The following is a 21,157-nucleotide window of genomic DNA, read 5'->3' as shown; positions in this document are numbered from 1 at the left end:
GTAAACATAACCTCACGCAACGAAAGAAAGAAAGAAAGAAAAAAAAAGAACGATTCAAAGACGAGGAGAAATCTATGCTCGCTCCCATGTGCAAGTGCTTTATTAATTGGATTACTATACTGTATGCATTTTAGATGCCTTGTATTTACACAGAAAGTACCCGATGCCTTTAAAATCGAACTTTCCTATGACTCGATCCTTGTACGATTTCCCGCCATGGCACTTTTCTTGTACTTCAGAAATGTAAACACTTGCCGCGTCACGAAGTATTCTAAGACCCATTAATACATGCAATCACCTCGATTCACAGTTTAAACCTTTCAAATGCCATGGAAAAAACTATTTCCCAAATGTATCCAACAAGGTGCATTTACAATGTTCAAATAATGCACTTGGATAAATCACTGACAAACATAACCTCACGCAACGAAAGAAAGAAAAAAAAAAATCACACAATTCAAAGACGAGGATAAATTATGCCGGTTCCCCTGTGCAAATGCATTATTTTTTGGATTTCTTTACTGTTTGCATTTTTATTATAGATGCTTTGTACTTGCATGGAAAGTGCCCGACGTTCTTAAAACATTGCGGCTTATCGAAGTTTCCTATGACAAGGGGATAAAGTATCTCGCTTCCATGTGCATTGCAACGCACTACTATGACCCCCATCCCTCACACTACGATTTCCCGGCTGGCAATTTCTCCTTTAAAACCATAAGACCGTTTGGGCTCGCAATAAAGCAATGCAGTTTCACCGGCAATGTCAATATTATTCGGTGCCTACGAATTTATTATATTTGCCACGTTTTTTCGTCAACTGTCGGTATCGCCAGTGTTCGCGGATTCTGTTTTCCCGCACACTGCATGTTGCATGATATTACGGCGTTCCTTAAAAGGTTGAACACAAAAGAATTCAGATTTCATTCAACTTAGCAATCATGAAGCGCCGAAGTGACTGTAAGTGCGGAAAGTTACCCCTCCACGATCCGGAACGCGCGTTCTATTATGACGTGGAGCGGATAAATTTCGAGTTGAAATTACTCTGTAACATACTATTGTTTTAAAATGTAAAGGCAGTTTCGAATTAAAAGTCTGAATTTCGGTAATGGGGCCGACATTGTACTTCGAATTACGAATTATTCATATTTCGAATTAAACAATTGAAATAACATGCAAAACTGCATCTTATGTTTCCGGGAACGAGAGCTTCTTCGAATTAGGCGGGATTTTGAATTAACCGATTTCGAATTATCGAGGTTCTACTCTATGTGATTTCAACGTTCACAGCAGGAGTGTACAAGACTGTCACGTTAATTATGAATAGAGCCTGGAATTCCATGCACTATCAAATCTAAAAATATGCATGCATTCATGTACTATCAAATGACGGAACATGCACAATAAAGTGGAAAATATGCACTATCAAAATTCAGTTCAACATTGTTATATATTCACTTCTTTTTGAAACATTGTACAACAACTAATTTCCTCCACATTGTCTTCATTTGAGTTCACTCGTTTATCTGACACAACATTCCTCACAGAAAATGATCTTTCTACATCACAAGAAGTGACAGGTTCATATTTAAATGAAGACATTTAGGATAAAGATACTTGGAGTTACATACCTGCCAACTTTACAAAACCAAAAATCAGGAGATTTTGATATGAAAATCAGGGAAAATCAGGAGATATAGTAATCGCCACGTAAGGAAATACCCCAGAAAGTAAATATCGCCGCCCGATGCTCTTCTTTTCTCTTTTTTTGTAATGGCTGATCACTGCTGCCAACCTGCCTGGTTACATATTAAAATCACCAGACATACCATAAAAAACTAACCTCAATGTAAACACCGATAATGAATGTTTCCCTACCCTGGTAAATGATAAAAGATAAGATGAAATAAATCAAGATAATTATGAATATCTCGTCGATTTCCACGCTCAATGAGGAATTAAGGAAATAAACACACTTTCTCACTCAAATTATCTGTCTTTATTTTGATATACAGTAGGCGTACTATAACCATATTCTTGAAAAGAGGGGCGTGTTAAACGATGCAGTTTATTTAATAAGTCTTTGCAGTGTGATTTTCGAAAGTTCCAGACATCCAATGACTTCCCTTTCTTTTGCGCGAACATTTCCTGCTCTCTTCAGTACCGGTAACCAGTAAGGAGAGAGATTATTGGGCATATTTTCAGCCTGCAGGCTGGTTATATCTTCAAGCTTATCAGGAAACATATAGGAATACTAATGTGCCAAGCTCCGTGAACGGAATTTAGGTCAGCTTTCAAGTTCACTGCAGATTTGAAAATAATAATGTTACAAGTTCTACTGCCAAAATTTCGTCCCGCAAGAGTTATTTCATGTACCGGTAGATCTAGACATGATACTGGTGTATTTGAGCACTTTCATCATTTCACACAAACAATGTTATTAAATGCATTATCCGAACATGCCGCAATTCTACTTACCTGGTATTAGCCAAATATATTTACAATTCCACAGAAAAAGAAAATATACTTTAAATATTCTCGCAAATATATCACTAGTGACTTTAACGGCGATGCGGTGGCAACACGCAATTCACGCTAGAGCAGTGATTGAACGTTGCCAACGTGCCAGATTAACGGTAAATGTAAGACGTCGTATCGGCAAGTAGGGTCCCTAAACTGTATGGTTACCGACACTGAAAAAGACCCAACAGCAAGAAAAGTAACTATAAATCACTACCTTAATATTACAGGGGAGAAAGGATAAGGTTGCACCCTAAGGGTACGTCCTTACACGGAGAGGACTATACAACTGGTCAAAACTGCTTATTCTACATGTTTTGCGAAATACAGTACTACGGTATATTTATAACACTTATTGTCTCAAAGCCCGACTGTTGCTATACGAGGCTACAAGGCTAAAAATTACACATCTCTATTAGCTCACAGGAAGTACGTGAGTGAGATGATCGGTCTCTGATAAGCCTACTGAAAATAGTATGAACTCATGCTCCACTTGTGTTAATCAGTTATGCACTTAAATGCCATTACTTAGCAAAGGCATAGATTAATAGAGTATTGCATCAAGCGCCTGCGTGATTTTAGAAAGCGCAATGCTATTTGGATCAAATAACTAGCTGATGTACCCGTGCTTCACTACGGAATTCTCAGAAAGACTGTCATTATAGTTTTCCTAACTGAAGTGAACATAGGTCATTACAATGATGCCAGTATGAACATCGCGATTAAAAGCAATGCTGTCATATGAAATATTCGATAAAATGAAAACAGCACACTCACTTTTAGCGGAAAGTACTACGGTGTTGATCTAACAGTTCAAAGTTTCAGAGCTAGAATGACCAGGCTGCATACAGCCACGAATACTCCTATGTAATTATTCCGTTTAAGTGTGCACACTGATCATTCCAATCACTGCCTCGGAGTAGGGACGGAATAGCTGGAATACTATGATGATCCAGTGTGTTACGTACTAGTAGTATCAGAAAATTTATGAACCAGAGGAATGGCATGCTAAAGAAGAGAGATCTAACTCCCCACTCCCCAGCTACTTCCCGCCAATATTCAGGCAGGCTGTTATACTCGATACGCAGCAGTAACCCCATCTATCAGAGATACATGGCAGCAGAATACACAAACCACATCACAACAAACAATGGTCAATGTAATGTTATTGTTGATCAATTTCATGAGCTTTCTATATTGGAGGCCTTCACATTTAGTTTTCTTCCGAATCTGTGATATTAGAGCATCTAATGTCAAGCGAGTCCTTTCTTTCATGACAACCTCTTGTGTTATTTAAGTGATTGTTCCTTCATGACTTTTTTCTCATTTTTATAATCATCTTCACAATTTAATCACCATCACCACCAATATTATTATAGTTGGTACTGTAAAACTGAATAAGACACAAATAATCGGAAATTGTATTCTTTATAACTTTTGTTATGTAGTACTTTTCAATATAACCAGTAATGATAAGTAATTAAAAATTAAATTTTTGGCACCTTCCCCTAAGCTACCATTTCAAACAGAGTGAATAAAGTTATTTATAGCATAGACTGCAGTTCCTTATTCCCCAACTTAACATAAAAGTCTGTTTACCCATTTTCACATACCTCGGCGCTGATATGGACTTGGCAAAAAATAATTAAAAAATCCAAATTCATTAATATCTCTGTATCATAGCCAGTACGGTAAAAATGCATAAGACAAATTATAGGAAATTTTATAATATATAACTTTAGTTATGTAGTATTTATCGATAGGGCCAATAACAACAAATATTTGACAATGAAATTTTAAGCCTTCCCCTAAACTACCATTTTATTCAGTGTGAATAAAATTCTTTATGGCCTAGATTGTAGCGACTTATTCCCCGACATTATACACCGATTTTCATTAAATTCTCTTCAGCCGTTTTCTCGTGATGACCGTGCGTGCGTACATACAGACAGACAGACAGAAATTACGGAAAATTAAAACAAGCATTTCCCTTTGTTACTATGGTCACGACCAGTACGGAAATATCATTCTTTTTAAATTCTGAGCAATGTACAGACAAAACTCTTATTTTATTTATATTGAGATAAATTAAAATTAGTCAGAATTATCCCCAAATGGCTCGTAAAATCTCTAGAAAAGTCATCAGTCGTTATCATTGAAAATCTGTCACTAAATTACTAAGAAAGACTCAATATCTAGTGACTAGTCTCTAGAATCGAACAAAGAGAATGGAATGACTAGATTGATGTGAACGAACACGAACATACCACGCGAGAACGAGAGATTGACAATCGATATACGCATTGCGATATATAGGTTTCAATAAACATCGCACATTCGCGCGCATTTCTCGCATGAATAAACGTCGATATTTCGTTTGAAAGCGACCAATGAGCAAAGGACTTTCGGCCACTGGCGTAAAAAAAGCTGAAATGGCGGGATTTGAAAACAAATGAATTTCAACAAAAAATAAACTAAAATCGGGAGAAATAATAGAATAATTGGGAGGCGGGAAAATCTGTCGAAAATCGGGAGTCTCCCGCCTAAATCGGGAAAGTTGGCAGGTATGAGTTATCTCTTTTCAAAAACTGACTTAGAAATTCCTTTCCTCAATCCATTTAGACACTAGGTCTCTTCGTAGACTGAACAGGTAGCATGACACCAACAGTTCACAGCACAGTCCAACAAAATACAATTTGAAGCATGTAAATGTGCTGCTTTCGAACTCTCTTCCTTTCTCAATTATTTTGTCCTGAGACGCGTAAACAGTGAGAGTTCGGGGTAGGAAATTCCAGGAAAACAAAACAGGAGTCAGTGCAAAACCAAGGTTTGTAAGCTGCCATCTCAGTAACGCGATTCAAGTTTTGATTTCTTTGTCTAACAGACATAAAAAAGAAATAGCATTTAGTAATGCAAAATTTAGGATTCAGTTTCATTGGGACACCTTATTTCTAAGGACTAGAGCGGTCAACATGGGGGTCTTCCCGCTTAGATCAATGATTACTCAAGCAACAGATAAAGTGCTTGGCTAACTGGATCATAGGACAACTTTGCATCTAACTTAGGTTGTCAAGTAGTATACCAGGAATACATTTTCTTTCTCTCTCAATAACAGACAAATAACGTGGACGTACGGTCCCAAATTCTGTGAACTCGTGTTTAAAAAATTCACCATCATGCAAGTTAACATAATATATGCGTCAAAGACAGAGACAAAATCAAATGTGCAATTACCGTATTTACTCGTGTGTTAGAACCCCCTGGCTTTTCGAGACTAAGGGGAAAAAAAAAAAAATCTCACATATAAGACCCCCCCAACGTAATTCGTCGGAGAACAATGATTCCGCTTCGAAACGGGTACAAGTCTTATTGCAGCTCTGACGACATCGCACAAATTTGTGAATAGTTTCGTCCGTACGACCTACGCAATGAAAACTAATCTATCAGCTTCATTGTCCGTACTGATAATTTGAATGGGACTCCAACAACCCTATAATTGTACCATATGTATATATCTTGACATTAGTAATAATAATAATAATAATAATAATAATAATAATAATAATAATAATAATAATAATCGTATGGCCTCTGCTACCGTGTGCAGACATTTCAATTTGACGCCATCTGGCTGTCTTTAAGGGTTACAAATTTCATGTTGTTGGTCCGTATTGAACTGAGAATAACATAAGTAACAACACAGTAAAAGTTTCCACCTATTCAATACAAAATATATTCACAATATTTTAAAATTACATGGAACTAGTTTCGACCTATGTAGGGGTCATCATCAGCCATATCAAAGCAAAGATCACTCTTGACGAAATCCTAAGAACATGTTAATTTTAACAGTAAGATTATTATGGAATAACAAGTGAATGTGGTAAATGAACTAAGATGTTAGTATGGGTCAGGTGAGTAATAGCTAATAAATATACAAGGAATATACATAAGAGGTTTGGAACAAACTATAAAAGGGGGCTTAGTGTTGTAAAAATTATATAATCATGGAAAATAGTAAGTCCTTATAATGAAGAATGCAATGTGAAATGACACATATAAAATTATATATGGCTTAGGAAGAGTGGTGATGGTTTGGGGGGGAGGAAGAGGGCTTAAGGTGGGGCTGAAGGGTGCGGGAGAAAGGGTAATTGTCTCGGAAAAGTACCTTTGATTAAATTTAGGATTGAGTTTTGGTTGGCTGCATTATTGTTTCTGAGGAAAGTGATAAATAGGTCGAAGAGTAATGTTGGGTTTCTCTGAGATTTCATTGAGATTGTGACTGGCGTTAAAGTATTGGTCAAGGTGTATGTAGTAATTTTCCATTATGTTGAGTAAAGGGCCCTTGTTTGCTAAAACGAGGATGTCCATGTCTTGTTCGATATTGGTGAAATTATGGTTATAATCTTGCATGTGTTGGCCGATGGCTGAAAACCTGTTGTATTTTATTGCGTTAGTGTGCTCGTGGTATCTGATATTGAAGTTTCTACCGGTTTGCCCGATGTAGGTTTTTCCACAGGTGTTACATTTGATCCTATAAACTCCTGATTTTAAAAAACTGCTGGTCCTGTTGATGTGTGAAGTATTGTGTAAAACGTTCATGTTCTTATAGTTGGTTTTGAAGGCTATTTTAACGCCTTGTTTCTTAAAGATATTGGTTAACTTGTAGATATCATTGTTGAATGTGAAGGTGGAAAATGTTAGAGATTTAGTTGTTTCTTTTGAGGGTAGTTTTTGGGCGATATTTGTGTTTATTGATTATCCTTTCTATAAAATGGTCGCTGAAGCCGTTGAATTTTGCGATTCCGCGGATTGTGTTGAATTCGTTCTTTAGATCTTTCTTGGACATAGGTATGCTGAAGGCTCGGTGAACTAGGCTGTTGTATGTGGCTCGTTTGTGGGACTGGGGGTGCACTGAATCTTGGCGAATGGTGGAGGCTGTTTGAGTGGGTTTTCTGAATATTTTGTAACTGAAAGAATCTGAGTTACTAGCAAACATTTATTTGGATTACTTGGAACATTCCTACATTATAGACCATATCAAAGGACTTGATTTATGGGTACGCTACGTTGATGATACGTACGCCATAATTGACAAGGATCATAATGACAGTTCTAGCATTTTTCACACGTTGAACACCTTAGACCCCAATATACAGTTTACTGTTGAAGAAGAAAATAATGGTTTGATTAATTTTTTAGACGTGACCACAACTAAAAAAGACAACCAATTTCACTTTGGAATTTATAGAAAACCCACATTCACCCAACAACCATTCATAGTAACTCCCTACACCCCGATTCACACAAAAAATCAGCATACCACAGTTTTATCAATAGAGCTTTTCAAATCCCGTTAAATAACAAAGAGAGAAACAAAGAACTAGCCTTTATTTGACAGCAGGCCCTTATTAAGGTTTTAATTTAAAAACCATTAACGGATTAATTGCCAAACGCAAGCATAAACTACAAACAAACTTAACAAAACAATCAGAGCAAACAAAAAAGTATGTAAGGTTCACCTTTAACAATCCCAACATTTATGCAATTACCAATTGATTCAAGTAGCATGATATCAAAATAGCATTCTCAACGAATAACAACACAAGACATAAGTTTTTCAACCACAATAGGGTCAATCAAAATAGCGAGGAGCGGTTCCAGGATTCAGGTGTTTATAAACTGACTTGCAATCAGTGCAAGGCCACATACATAAGGCAATCAGGACGTAACTTCACAATAAGATACTTAGAACACGTCAATGCGGAGAAACATAAAAGATTCTCTGCAATGGGAGTACACATGAGTGAAACGGGCCATAGATTCACAGACATTAAACAAGACCTAACAATTCTCAATAGGCTAAACAAGGGAAGATTAATGAACAGTCTAGAAAATATTCATATACTTCTAGACAAGGCATTTAACAGGGACAAGAATTTGAATGAAGTAAAAGAACAGAAATCCCTTATTCAAATGCATATTGAGATACATTGAGTTATTACGAAGGAAGCAGACACGCCCAGCGCACACTTCAAGTAATCACAAGGCCGAAACATCACAAGCAGAAACCACCTCCCCGCCCAATATAGCAAATGACGACACGTCCGCATTTCCCCTCCCTCCTAACCAGGCTAACTCACGAACTACAGCACACAGTTACAATACAAGGTTGAAGGCAGCAGGATTAAACCCATTCCCGTAGCACGGGAAGTTAAACAAACACGCAGGGCAAGGGTAAGTTCATACTTCCATACTTTCCAACACTCAAAGACTTATTATCAGTCACGTTTTTCAAATTCCAACTAATAGCCCCATTCCCCCCCCCCTGCTGATTACAGGTCGTGATACAGACAATCCAACTTTTCTCAATTCAAACTACAAATAGCAAACTTCATATTCGAAACAAGCCACACCTCTCCACCCCACAGGACCCACAGGAGATAAGAGACGTGAAAACACCGGATGCCTTTTTAAGGAAACTTTTTACCAACAGTTCAACAGAAATACTTCACACAGTGCATACAAGTTCTGCAGTAATCAACGAACTTACGGAAAATGTACAAGACTCATAGTGAACTATATTTTAGTCCATCAGTGTTTTTAACATTAAGATTTCTTAATAATAAGTCATAGTTTAACTAACAATTGCCTTTAATGCACCCCCCCCACATACATTCACACATGTACTACTAGCACTTGTTAGTAAGGTTTTAAGAAAATTTTGAGACTGTTCTTAGCTAATTTTTACTTTTGCCAAATGTAAGCAGCTGATGATGAATGCAATGCATTCGAAACATGTTCTGAACTTTTAATTTAATGTCTATTGAAATAGCCTAAGGCTAAATAAAAGTGAAAGTATCGATCAGGTGGATTCTTGTTCTTTCTAATTAATTAATTGGATCATATAGTCGATACGGATATGAAGTGGATAGTATGTAACATGCCCTAGATAATGTAATCTTAATCATAGCTTCATGACATAGATGTGAATATATTGTTCAGCTGAAGATGACCCTATGTAGGGGGTCGAAACCGCTACTGTAGCATAATAAGTGCAATAAATAAGTATTGATAGGTGGAAATCCTTTCCTATTTCTAATTGTGTAGTTCGTCAATACGGAGATGAAGAATATAGATTACGATACTAAGCAGGTTCACCAACAGCTGATGACCTATTTACAGGTCGAAACCGGCACTGTTTTAATGTAAATACTAAATATTTTGTAAATTAAAGTATTGATCAGGTGGAAAACTCATCCTTCATACTTGTGCGCAATGAAGAGTCGAATCCATGCGGTACATCTGTGTTTCGTAGTTAAGAAATGCCCGCCTCCGTAGCGTAAGTCTACTGCAGTTCTGGTGATGATGCACAAATAGGTGAATAAGCCTATCTTCATGTCCGACCTGCGCATTGCAAGCATGCATCAGTCATACTATATGTCTGTGTTTTGTAGTTAATAATGTCCGTCAGCGTAATGGTCAGCACAATTAGTTGCTGTTCTCGGGAGTCTAACTTAAGATTCCCGGTACCATACTGCCAGAGATTTACGAATGGAGGTGTGTAAAAATAGCTGTACCACCTCGGGATGAGGAAACTAGTTTACTTTAGTTGAGAAATATTTGCGGTTGTTGCTATTTATACAGCAGGCGCGATCATTAACAAAGGAGTCGTTTAATATATCGTAACTCAGGCCAATATAGTTATATATTTCGAGAGAAGCAAGTTTAAAACGTGATAAAAGCTATCCGATTAAAACGATTGTTTTACTCGCCAAGGTACCTAACAAATGATAATCTTATATCCCCACGTACTTTAAACGATTTTCGGATACGCCAAACAAAACATACGAGGGTATGCATTAATAAAAAGAGACAGCAAATGTACAAAATTAAACATTATGATAAAACGCATTACCGCCACACCTGTAGATATCCATAAATGCGGTTTATTTTCCTGTTATTTATTTTTATCCTTTCCGTCGAGGAACTTGTGGCATGATCAGGGCGATAATATACCTAACCTAAACAATGTGCTCTGTCTTATCACATGGACAGCTGTTTACATAAATCCTGATGTGAAAAATGTAGAGAACAAGCATGAAATGTACTTAAAAATAAGTGTCTGCATTTCAACAGCCGCAGTTATCATAAGAATGTTTCCCGTCACCATGTATTACATTCGGAAGTACAACTCGTAACATACGCTAGTTATCAACTGATGGTTTGGCATGCCTTCTACAGCGCGGCTTTATTAGTAAGGAGTGGCTTCTGCTACATATACACCAACTGGCAATATCAGAGACCATCTCCAAAAATCACTTGGGAATAGATTCACACCGTTTAGATTCTATAGTCAGGAACAAAATTAATTTTAAAAGGTTCAAAAAGATGGGACCTTGTGTATGCTCTCCATTGCAGTGCATGGATCACGGAGAATGAAGCATGGCTGACGCGACTGACGAGATGGCAGTGAAGATGACATCACTTGGAATTCCTACACGCCGGTAGCAGGGCAGGGAAGTTGGCGGCACAAGGCGATAATTCAAATGAAAGCAGTGATCAGGTTTACTGTGTGGTAGGCCTACTGCTGAACTGACAGACAAATGACTGGCCATTATGCTCTTTTGTATCAATATTTAATTATATGATAACACGATTCCCTTATCCCTTTTTTTCTATGGGGTCAAGTATGAAGTGAGACGAATCTTCGTAGCGTGTTTTTATGGCCGTATGCCCTTACCCGACGTCCTCACTACAAGGAATTAATAAGATGTAACGAATGACGTGATATGAGTAACTACAACGTACTTTTATATGTACCGTAGGCCTAAAAGTCGTGTTCACCATTTATTGTCTTTTTACGTTTAGAAATACTGCCTTCTGACGGAAATAGCCAGTATAACTTAAATACATTCTAAGTTTGTTAAATAATAGTATAGAATGTTTACATGTACAATTATAGCTCTTTATAACCTAGAAGTCGTGTGTTCACTGCACAAAATGTTAAGGTTATCGCATATTGGACCCCCCTTTACTATTTTTGGCTGTAAAAGTTTGAAAAAAAGGGGTCTAATACGCAAGTAAATACAGTATTCACCATTAAATCCAAAATTTTCAAAATATGCATTATGCATGCAGTTTCTCCCAATAAGGCCAAAACATACAGACATGCCCGAATTTTTTTTTTTTTTTTTTTTTTTTTTTTTTTGAATTGATCAGTCATAACAAATATTTGCAAAGCTTCAGAAGTATAACCACCCTATTTAGGAACACGCATTTGCATGGAAATCCGGGCTCTACTTATGAACCTCAACTGAAAATTTTATCTTATTGAAAAGTGTTAAATTTTTTACATGTAATCCTTTAGTTCTTATCCATTAATTCATCATATATGTGATTTCAATACTCACAGCAGGAGTATACAAGAATGTCACGTTGCTTATGAACTTCAATTGAATATTTCACCTTCATGAAAGTGTTGCATTTTTACATATATCCTTTAGAGTGTGAACACTGTCAAATTTTGTGTTGTGTGTGTTTATAATTGTATACCTTTTGCCCTGCTCTTTCAATCGGCTGAGGATGGCACCAAATATGCATCAAAACCGGTCCCAAATTGAACATATTGTAACATAAGTTTGTGCAACTGTATATCAGTGTATTGAATAGGTGGAACATCTTAACTCTCTTTTTAACATTGTGATTTTAAGAAAAGCAAGACCGATACTTCACAAATCAGCACCATTCATGATGCAACCTGCTCAATACATACCATCCCGTACCCCCTCCATTCTGACAAAGACCTTTCAAAAATAAAAGTAGCACTCAAACTGTCACACATTCACTAGCTGTGGATGACTCCTAGTCCAGCGGGGCCAACTTCTGAGAAAGTTTCTAATGTAGATTTTGAAGTAAATTTCTGTGGAATCTATATTCTCATTCTCAGATCTTTTTTCATCTTTCGGGCGTTCCCCTCTTTTCCAAACTCATCCGTTAGAACAATTTGGGCAGTAGTGACGAAAGATCAGAAGATAAGAAAGTATCCAGTTTGTTTCAAGAACATATCATCCAAGTCATGAATGTTTTGTCAACTTATGGACCACATCATAGTTAATGTCTACATTTCTCAACGCCTCAATTTAAGAAATTCTCACTTCTATGTGAAGGATTTAATCCAACCAGGTCTATGTGCTGTTTCAAAATAAATGTAATATGCTCTTCACTTACAATGAAAAAGCATTTCAAACCTGACGTTCTCTTCAAGAAGCACTAATTTTTAAGAATTTTATGAGATGTGCAGTGTTTTAATACATTTTCAGCCCCATGTCATGAATGCAATTTCTTTAATTTGAAACCACATGCAAATGCACATCTTTTATATTAACTGATCTAAGGAGTGCTTCATAATAAAACTGAGGATTCACGCACTCATCACCAAATTCCTGTGTAATGTTTTAATGTGACATTCTGTTTTAAGAAACATTAATTTTAACATGACATACCAATGTTTTTAAGGGACATAAATTTTTGGTCATCTACATGAAAGTTCATTTGTTTTTAATGTATATTTTACGTATGTATTAGTTTATAAGAGAATGATTATTGTTTACCATAGTTGGTCAGCTGATGATGGCTTAAATAAGCCGAAACATGTACGGACCAATTGTTACTAATCACAAGCAATTCAAGTTGACCAAGTAATATAGGTTGACCTTAATTAACATTTCATTTTGTGGAATGAGTTACTTCGAGTCATCTACATCAAAGTAGTGCACGAGACCGAATTACTGTAACTCATTTTCAGTCAAAATATATTCCCTGCTATGAATATGCATTTCTCTATGGGAATTTTCTGATTAAGGGGTTAGAAAGGCTATAGATATATAAAAAGACCAATTTATTTCCAAAACAGATGACTGTAAAAAGAATTTACTCCACTGTTATTGCATAATGCATTAAATTTTTCATTATGTAGTTTAACAACATAAACGTTGCTGTATGTATATAGAGTACTTATACTTTTCTTTTTTTTTTTTTTTTTTTTACATTTTTTAGCCTCTCTGTACGATACCTTGGATTGATCTCCAGGTCAAACAATATTTTGCATACAACTTCTTATATCAATGTATAAAAACACACAGCAATATAACAACTTGGGGCTGAAAATGTTATTGGGAGATTCAACTTTAATAACCTGTAAATATTACATTCAAACAAGTCTTACATCATTTCTAGGAGATTGACTGCATGAATCATAGTATTTCACAGTAGGGTAATCCAACAATCACCAGAATGGTGAGCGAGAAGTACGTGTCAACTTGCTCTTAAGTCATTCAATGTCTTGTTAATCTAGGAGTTTAACTGCAGTAAAACTGAGGATATCTTAAATATTTCATCTTCAATACAAGACAATACAGTAAAACCTCGTTAATTCGAAGTCGTTGGGACTCAAAAATCGGACTTCGAATTACGTGATTTCGAATTAACCGCCAATTCGCAATTCAGAAGTACCAACCCTTGCCGCGTTACGAAATATTCTAAGGCCCGTTACTGCAGGCGGTTAACCTTGATTCACAGTGTACAACTTTTAAATGCCATGAAAAAAGAACTGTTTCCAAAATGTATCCAAAAAGGTGCATTTACAGTATTCATATAATACACTTGCATATCTCACTGGCAAATATAACCTCACGCAACGAAAGAAAAAAAAAAAAAAAAAAAAAAAAAAGCACGATTCAGAGACGAGGAGAAATCTATGCTGGCTCCCATGTGCAAGTGCTTTATTCATTGGAGTACTATACTGTATGCATTTTAGATGCCTTGTATTTACACAAAAAGTACCCGATGCCCTTAAAATCAAACTTTCCTATGACTCTATCCTTGTACGATTTCCCGCCATGGCACGTCTCTCGTACTTCAGAAATGTAAACACTTGCCGCGTCACAAAGTATTCTAAGACCCATTAATACATGCAATCACCTCGATTCACAGTTTAAACCTTTCCAATGCCATGGAAAAACTATTTCCAAAATGTATCCAACAAGGTGCATTTACAATATTCAAATAATGCACTTGGATAAATCACTGACGAACATAACCTCACGCAACAAATGAAAAAAAAAATCACAAATCAAAGACGAGGATAAATTATGCTGGTTCCCCTGTGCAAATGCATTATTTTTTGGATCTCTGTACTCTTTGCATTTTCAGATGCTTTGTACTGGCATGGAAAGTGCCCGACGCCCTTAAAACATTGTAGCTTACCGAACTTTTCTATGACGAGGGGATAAAGTTTCTCGCTTCCATGTGCATTGCAATTGCAACGCACTACAATGACCCCCATCCCCAACCCTTGTACGATTCCCCGGCTGACACTTTCTCCTTTAAAAATCATAAGACTGTTTGGGCTCGCATTAAAATAAAGCAATGCAGTTTCATTGGCAATTACAGTATTGTTCAGTGCCTACGAATTTATTATATGAGCCATGCTTTTTCGTCAACTGTCGGCATCGCCAGCGTTCGCGCATTCTGTTTTCCCGCACACTGCCTGTTGCGTGATATTACGGCGTTCCTTTAAAAGGTTGAATGCAAAAGAATTCCGATTTCATTCAACTTGGCAATCATGAAACGCACTGTAGACCCACCGAAGTGAGTGTAAGTGCGGAAAGCTACCCCTCCACGTTCCGGAACACGCGTTCTATTATGACGCGGATAAATTTCGAGTTGAAATTGCCCTGTAACATACTATTGTTTTAAAATGTAAAGGCAGTTTCGAATTAAAAGTCTGTTTTTCGGTAATGGGACCGACATTGTACTTCGAATTACGAATTATCTGTATTTCGAATTAAACAATTTAAATAACATGCAAAACTGTATCTCGTATTTCCGGGAACGAGAGCTTCTTCGAATTACGTGGGATTTTGAATTAACCGATTTCGAATTATCGAGGTTCTACTGTATATATTACCTATATTATTTATCTCCCTGAAAGGATTCCTTGAGAGTCCACTTCCAGCTGCAGTAAACCTTGGAGCCATGGTCAAGCACGACAACGGCAACTGCTTGGGAATGTAACCTGGAACATGTCGAATTAAAATAAATGTAATTACTGGTATACACAGTACATTTCTGAAAAAGAAAAAAAAAAAAAAAAAAAAAAAAGGTCAACCAGTACTAAATCAACCAATCCCAAACACAGAATACTGTAGTCGCAAATTACAGTTTCTATTGTGTCTATCACATACTACCAGGTAGCCGGTTGCGGTAAATTAGTTAAAAATTAACTTAAAACATACATGTACCATAATGTAACCCAATCTATAGATCAAAACACAACCTAACTTACTCTTTACAATAGTTTCACTTAAACATGGGTAACTAAAATGTTAGTAAAAATGATGACATGACATTAGTACCTTTTCTATTACAGTCACTTCCGAATTGTAAATTTTTCTTGGCAGTTTTATGGGCTGTTCTGAAGATTTTGGGAGTTATCCCTTTGTCATGGTCAAAATCTTCAGTAAGAGAGAGCTCCAACATTTTCTTTTCCACGAGTTAGTGGTAGCCTTATTATCAGAATTAATTTTATGATCATGGAACCTTTTTCGTAATGGAGTATTTGAATTTTTTCTTTTAACCATTTGCACATGGCCCAGAAATATTCCATACCTCCTTTGTTTCTGCCCGGGTAAAAACTGACTATTTCAACATATTTTACTGCCAAGCCCTTTATTTTTTACTATTAACCAGGAAAGGGCTAGGAGTGGGAAAGAAGCAGCCGTGGCCTTAATTAAGGTACAGGTCCGGCATTTGCCTGGTGTGAAAATGGCAAACAACTGAAAACCATCTTCACGGCTGCCGACAGTGGGGTTCATCTTCAGCTGCACAACCTTAACCGCATGGCCAACTCAGTATGGTTTAAAGTTTTAGATTGATACCATCTGAGAAGTTCTAGAACAAAACTTTGTTCTTGGAAAATACTGTGCATTTTCTTTTTGCAGTTATGTTATGTTATGTGTGTTTTTGACAAACAGAACCTTTCAAGTTACATTAACTGAGTCGACACTGGAAAGAAAGGCTTCCTTCTAAACAAATAAGGAGTATGGCGGATGACAGGAGTAAAGAACAACCCAGGAAACCAAAGTCCAGCAATGTACAGCTTTGTTTGGACTGACGCCAACACTAAAGACAGGTTGTGATAGAGAAGAGTTTGTCATGTCGCTAATCCTAACGTAAATGGAGAACTCCTCAAATTACCAAACTTTGGAACTCCTCTTGTTAACTTAAAAAACTTATTTTTTGTAATAAAATGGGACTATAATCTCATCTAATACTCTGTAGCAGCATTAATTCAAGTAAAATCTAGCATTAACCAACTGAAATACATTTTCACATTATGGTGCATACATACTTTATGCATTTATTTGTACAGTATGTCTACTTGAGTAGTCACTTGTGGATGCAAATCCAGGCTCGATCTATGTAAGCTGAGAACTAATAAAAAGCTGTAATAATGTGGTTACCAGACAGGAACTCCGAATGGAGAATATCCTCCACCTTTGGCCGAAGTTTGGGTTCAGGCTGTAAAATATCCCGAATAAGTTTGACGGCACGATTGGAGACCATGGTTCCACATGGCAGTCCGTACTGGCACCTCTTGATCCGAGAATGTAACTCCTCTGGAGTCGTAGCCTCAAATGGTGGTTTACCAAATAGCAAGATATACCTGGAACATGATATTAAAGAGCTAATACATGTCATTAACATGATCTGTCCTTACAACAACATTGCTGTAATAAAAGAAACACATGGCTTCAACTGTAGTTTTATGGCATGCACTCCTCTACACACTGTCCTTTTTAAATATGATGATGATGATGATGATGATGATGATGATGCTTGTTTAAGGGGGCCTAACATCTAGGTCATTGGCCCCTAATGGTACGAAATGAGACGAAATGTTATGACAATTTAAAAATCCCTAATCCTCCACTGACCAGATTCGAAAACGTGAGGATGAAGAATGAATGGTTTGATATGAAGTTAAAACAATCAGTTGATCCGACCCGCAATGCCCCACATTCCCAGAAACTAGCATAAAATAGTATTACTGACCAAAGGACTGCTTCTAAAGCACAATACTAATCAATGATACAGTCAAAACGGGTCCAAAATCCGGGTCATCGGCCCCTCATAATGGTACTTATCGCTAGGAAAATAGAACCACGGTATTTGTCATGATGCGGTACTAATCAAAAGTAGCGTAGACTCCTAGTATTCCACACATTATGGTACTACTCACAGGTAGTGAAATTCACACACTGCAGTACTATTTACAGGCAATTATATTATATTGGAAATCATTCCGTATTGACGGTTTTCACTTTACAAAGGTAAAATTAAGTGTATCCCTCTAATTCAAAACATCATATAATTCCATCATTAGATGGAGTAATCGAATTCAAACATGTTTTTTTCACTGAAGATGGCTCAAACGAGCCAAAACATGTCTGAATTTGATTACCCCATCTAATGATGGAATTATATGATGTTTTGAATTAGGAGGATACACTTAATCTTACCTTTGTAAAGTGATTTACAGGTAACCCAAACCTATGGCGTTCCTTACATAAGTGGACTAAGCACAGGGATCCACACTATCCCATGGTGTTCGTCACATAGTGGGTACTAAGCATAGGCAAGGCAGAACCATACTGTCGCTCAACCCATGGTGTTGCTCATATAGGGGTACGAATCACAGGTATTGTAAAATGCATCATGAGCCACACACTGTCGCTACTAATCACAAACCTATTTTTGTACCTTACATAGTGGTACTACGCGCAAGTAAAAGTGGGGGTGGTAGAATAACAGCCAAGGTATCCCTTGCCTGTCGTAAGAGGCGACTAAATAATAATAAAGATAATAAAATTTTCGTAACAATAAATACTACATAGTCAATCTGAAAATACAAATATAGGTAACCTTAAAAATCAAAATTGTGTTATGATAAATTATGATGAAACATACCGTACCACATTCACATCAGGTGCACAGTAACTAGATTAATGTATTTAAATAAATCTTACACACTGGAAAATTATGGATTGGTATACATACTCTTCACACTTGCCCTGGTATTCAACTCCTGCTGCAAAACCAAAGCCTCCAATTTTGACTTGTAATTCGTCATTAAGGAAGAGATTTTCAAGTATCAGATTTCTGTGAATGATATTCTTCTTGTGCAAATAATCTACACCCAGCAAAATTTGTGTCAGATAATACCCGACTTCAGGTTCTGATAAGGCTTGTCGGCGTTTATGTAATTCCAGTAGAGACTGAAACAAAATTATAAACAATAAGTGCAAAACTAAACTCATTTATATGCCATTTAATTCTGGGAATGAAACTACTTACTCTCCTTCGGCAAAGTTCTAAAATTATGTAAATGTTGTGGACATCATCGAAAAAACTGTTAAATCCCACCACATGCTTATGATTAAGACTGCGATGGATTGAAATTCCTTGGACAATTGTGTCTTTTTGGTTTCCGCTAATTATTTTCTTTGAAATAATCTTGCAGGCGTAAATATTGCCCGTTTCAACTTCAGTAACTTCGTAATATTTCGCAAAATCTCCCTGTAAATAATAAAGGAAAAGAAACATTATGTCAAATATCTTACCTACACCATAATTCCAACGTTAACACTTATTTCGAACATTATATCAACAATTACACTCAGATAAGTAATTTCCTGTTTCTTAAATAACAAAATATCCACACAAGAAATAAAAACATTTACCTTCCCAAGAAACCTTCCTTTTTTGTACAGAGGTCCCGTTCCAGAATCATGTATGATAACTGGGATAAAGTGCTTATCGTCTTCTTCATGTGAGGAATCTTCTTTGGAAGCCATCGTCGAAATATATTGGCCGAAGGATAGATAGGCTTGTTGCTTGCTTGCTGATGCTTATGGGCTGTGTCAACGACATTTCACCCAAGGATAGATACGTAATAATATTTTAACTCATAAAAGAAATCCAACCTCACCAGAAACTTAAACCGTTTACCACTCCCTCCGCGTTTGAAAAATAGGGCCGTGATTGGAAGTTAGAATCTGTAAACACATCCAATTAGAGCCCTGCCAATGAATTCCTGCGCACGCGGTCTACAAGACTATCACAAAGAGAATAATAAGTCGTATCGAGCTTAGCCTACAAGGAACACAAGGCCTGCCCAATAGCCACTCATAGCTGTCCGCCGTGTGGATGCTATATTTGCCGCTAGAGGCGCTGCAATTCAACCTCACATGAACACGTCGGTTGGCGGTATTTCTACACACTGTATGCTTACTGGTGACGAAAGTTGAATGTTAATACCGATAGAAATAATGAAACTCAATGATGATTTTGTTTTGTCCGAATCCTTGGCTGAATGGTCAGCGTTGAGGCCTTCGATTCAGAAGGTCCCAGATTCGATTGCCGGCCGGATGGGTGATTATAATCACGTCTAATTAATTCTTCTGGCTCGGGGACTGGTGTTTGTGTTTGTTGATATAGTGATTACTAGATCTCGGATTTTTAGGTGCTAAAATGTTATTTTAACTGCCTAAAACAGACTCTCGAATAGGCTCTAAAGTATTTTTAGGCAGCTGCAGTTTTACGTATCTTAATATGCATTATTTAAAACACCGTGTTGATTTTGTTAAATTGATAATAATTCGTTATGGGGAAATATAAAACAAGTTTCACTCACCTCTTGCTGCAAACGTCGCAGAATATAATTTTACCATCCGATGTGAAAAGGGGAAACTCTTGTAAATTGAGGATGAATTGGAACCTGACACCTTCTGCTTAATTCACACACTGGCCAAATGGGAAAAGGATATGGTTAAAAACGTCAATCATATTACGCTGGTGTACTGCTGCGTTCCGTTTTGTAAACAAGGCTCTAGAAATAAAGTTCCTTTTGTAAACAAGGCTCTAGAAATAAAGTTCCTGGAACTAGTTTCCATGTATTCCCTTGCTAAGAGCCAACTAGGGAATTATGAGTTAAAGCAATAAACAGACCAGGTATGGTACAGTAAATACGCAGACCATGAGACGGCAAAAATTAGGTTACTTATTATTATTGCTCCTATTCTGATGATAATAATTTCCTTATTCTGTTGTGTAGGTGGTACCAAGAATAAGTTATGAAACCTTAGTGACCGCTCCGTCGAGCGCTGCAATGGCATATATTGGAGGGTATTTGGTAAGAGTTGTCGAAGACCACATGCCATGTCAAGAGTGTGTTGATAAAATTAGTAGTATCCAGAGTCCATCTCCACTAACGTCATTAATAAAAATCAAAGACAGAGGTGGCCTCAGGTATCCAAAGCGAAGTTTTATTTCACTGCTGATGAAACTGGGGCAAGTAAGGGACGAAATGTTATCGGTAACGCTGGGCAGTCCAAAAACAGCACAAATATTAACCGAAATACAGTTGCCACGTGTTGCTAAAAATCCTATTCTACAGTGTGGGAAAAGTGATCATCCTGAGAAACAAAGCAGAATAATACTGCAGAAGTTTCTGCACTTCTCTGTCACTAACTACGCTAATGGCATGGCAGATGAGTATTGCTGAGAATACTTCTCG

The 21,157-nt window shown here is 37.0% G+C and overlaps 1 protein-coding gene across 2 annotated transcripts in view; it reads right to left on the bottom strand.

Moving 5' to 3' along the window:
• Positions 1 to 19,587, bottom strand: part of LOC137496962 (serine/threonine-protein kinase PLK1-like) — a 61,793-nt gene extending 42,206 nt beyond the window's left edge. For both annotated transcript variants that reach the window (XM_068225154.1, XM_068225155.1), the window contains exons 1-5: positions 19,323 to 19,587; positions 18,937 to 19,158; positions 18,640 to 18,857; positions 17,043 to 17,245; positions 15,488 to 15,595 (exon numbers count right to left, since the gene is read on the bottom strand). In XM_068225154.1, the coding sequence (XP_068081255.1) occupies positions 15,488 to 15,595; positions 17,043 to 17,245; positions 18,640 to 18,857; positions 18,937 to 19,158; positions 19,323 to 19,436 (865 nt within the window). In that variant the 5' untranslated portion in view covers positions 19,437 to 19,587. The remainder of the gene's footprint in view (positions 1 to 15,487; positions 15,596 to 17,042; positions 17,246 to 18,639; positions 18,858 to 18,936; positions 19,159 to 19,322) is intronic.
• Positions 19,588 to 21,157: the final 1,570 nt, after the last annotated feature.

Source organism: Anabrus simplex, chromosome 1, assembly GCF_040414725.1.
Source record: "Anabrus simplex isolate iqAnaSimp1 chromosome 1, ASM4041472v1, whole genome shotgun sequence".
Classification (NCBI taxonomy): domain Eukaryota; kingdom Metazoa; phylum Arthropoda; class Insecta; order Orthoptera; family Tettigoniidae; genus Anabrus; species Anabrus simplex.
The sequence above is the reverse complement of the archived record's forward strand: the minus strand, read 5'-3'. Positions and strand labels throughout refer to the sequence as shown.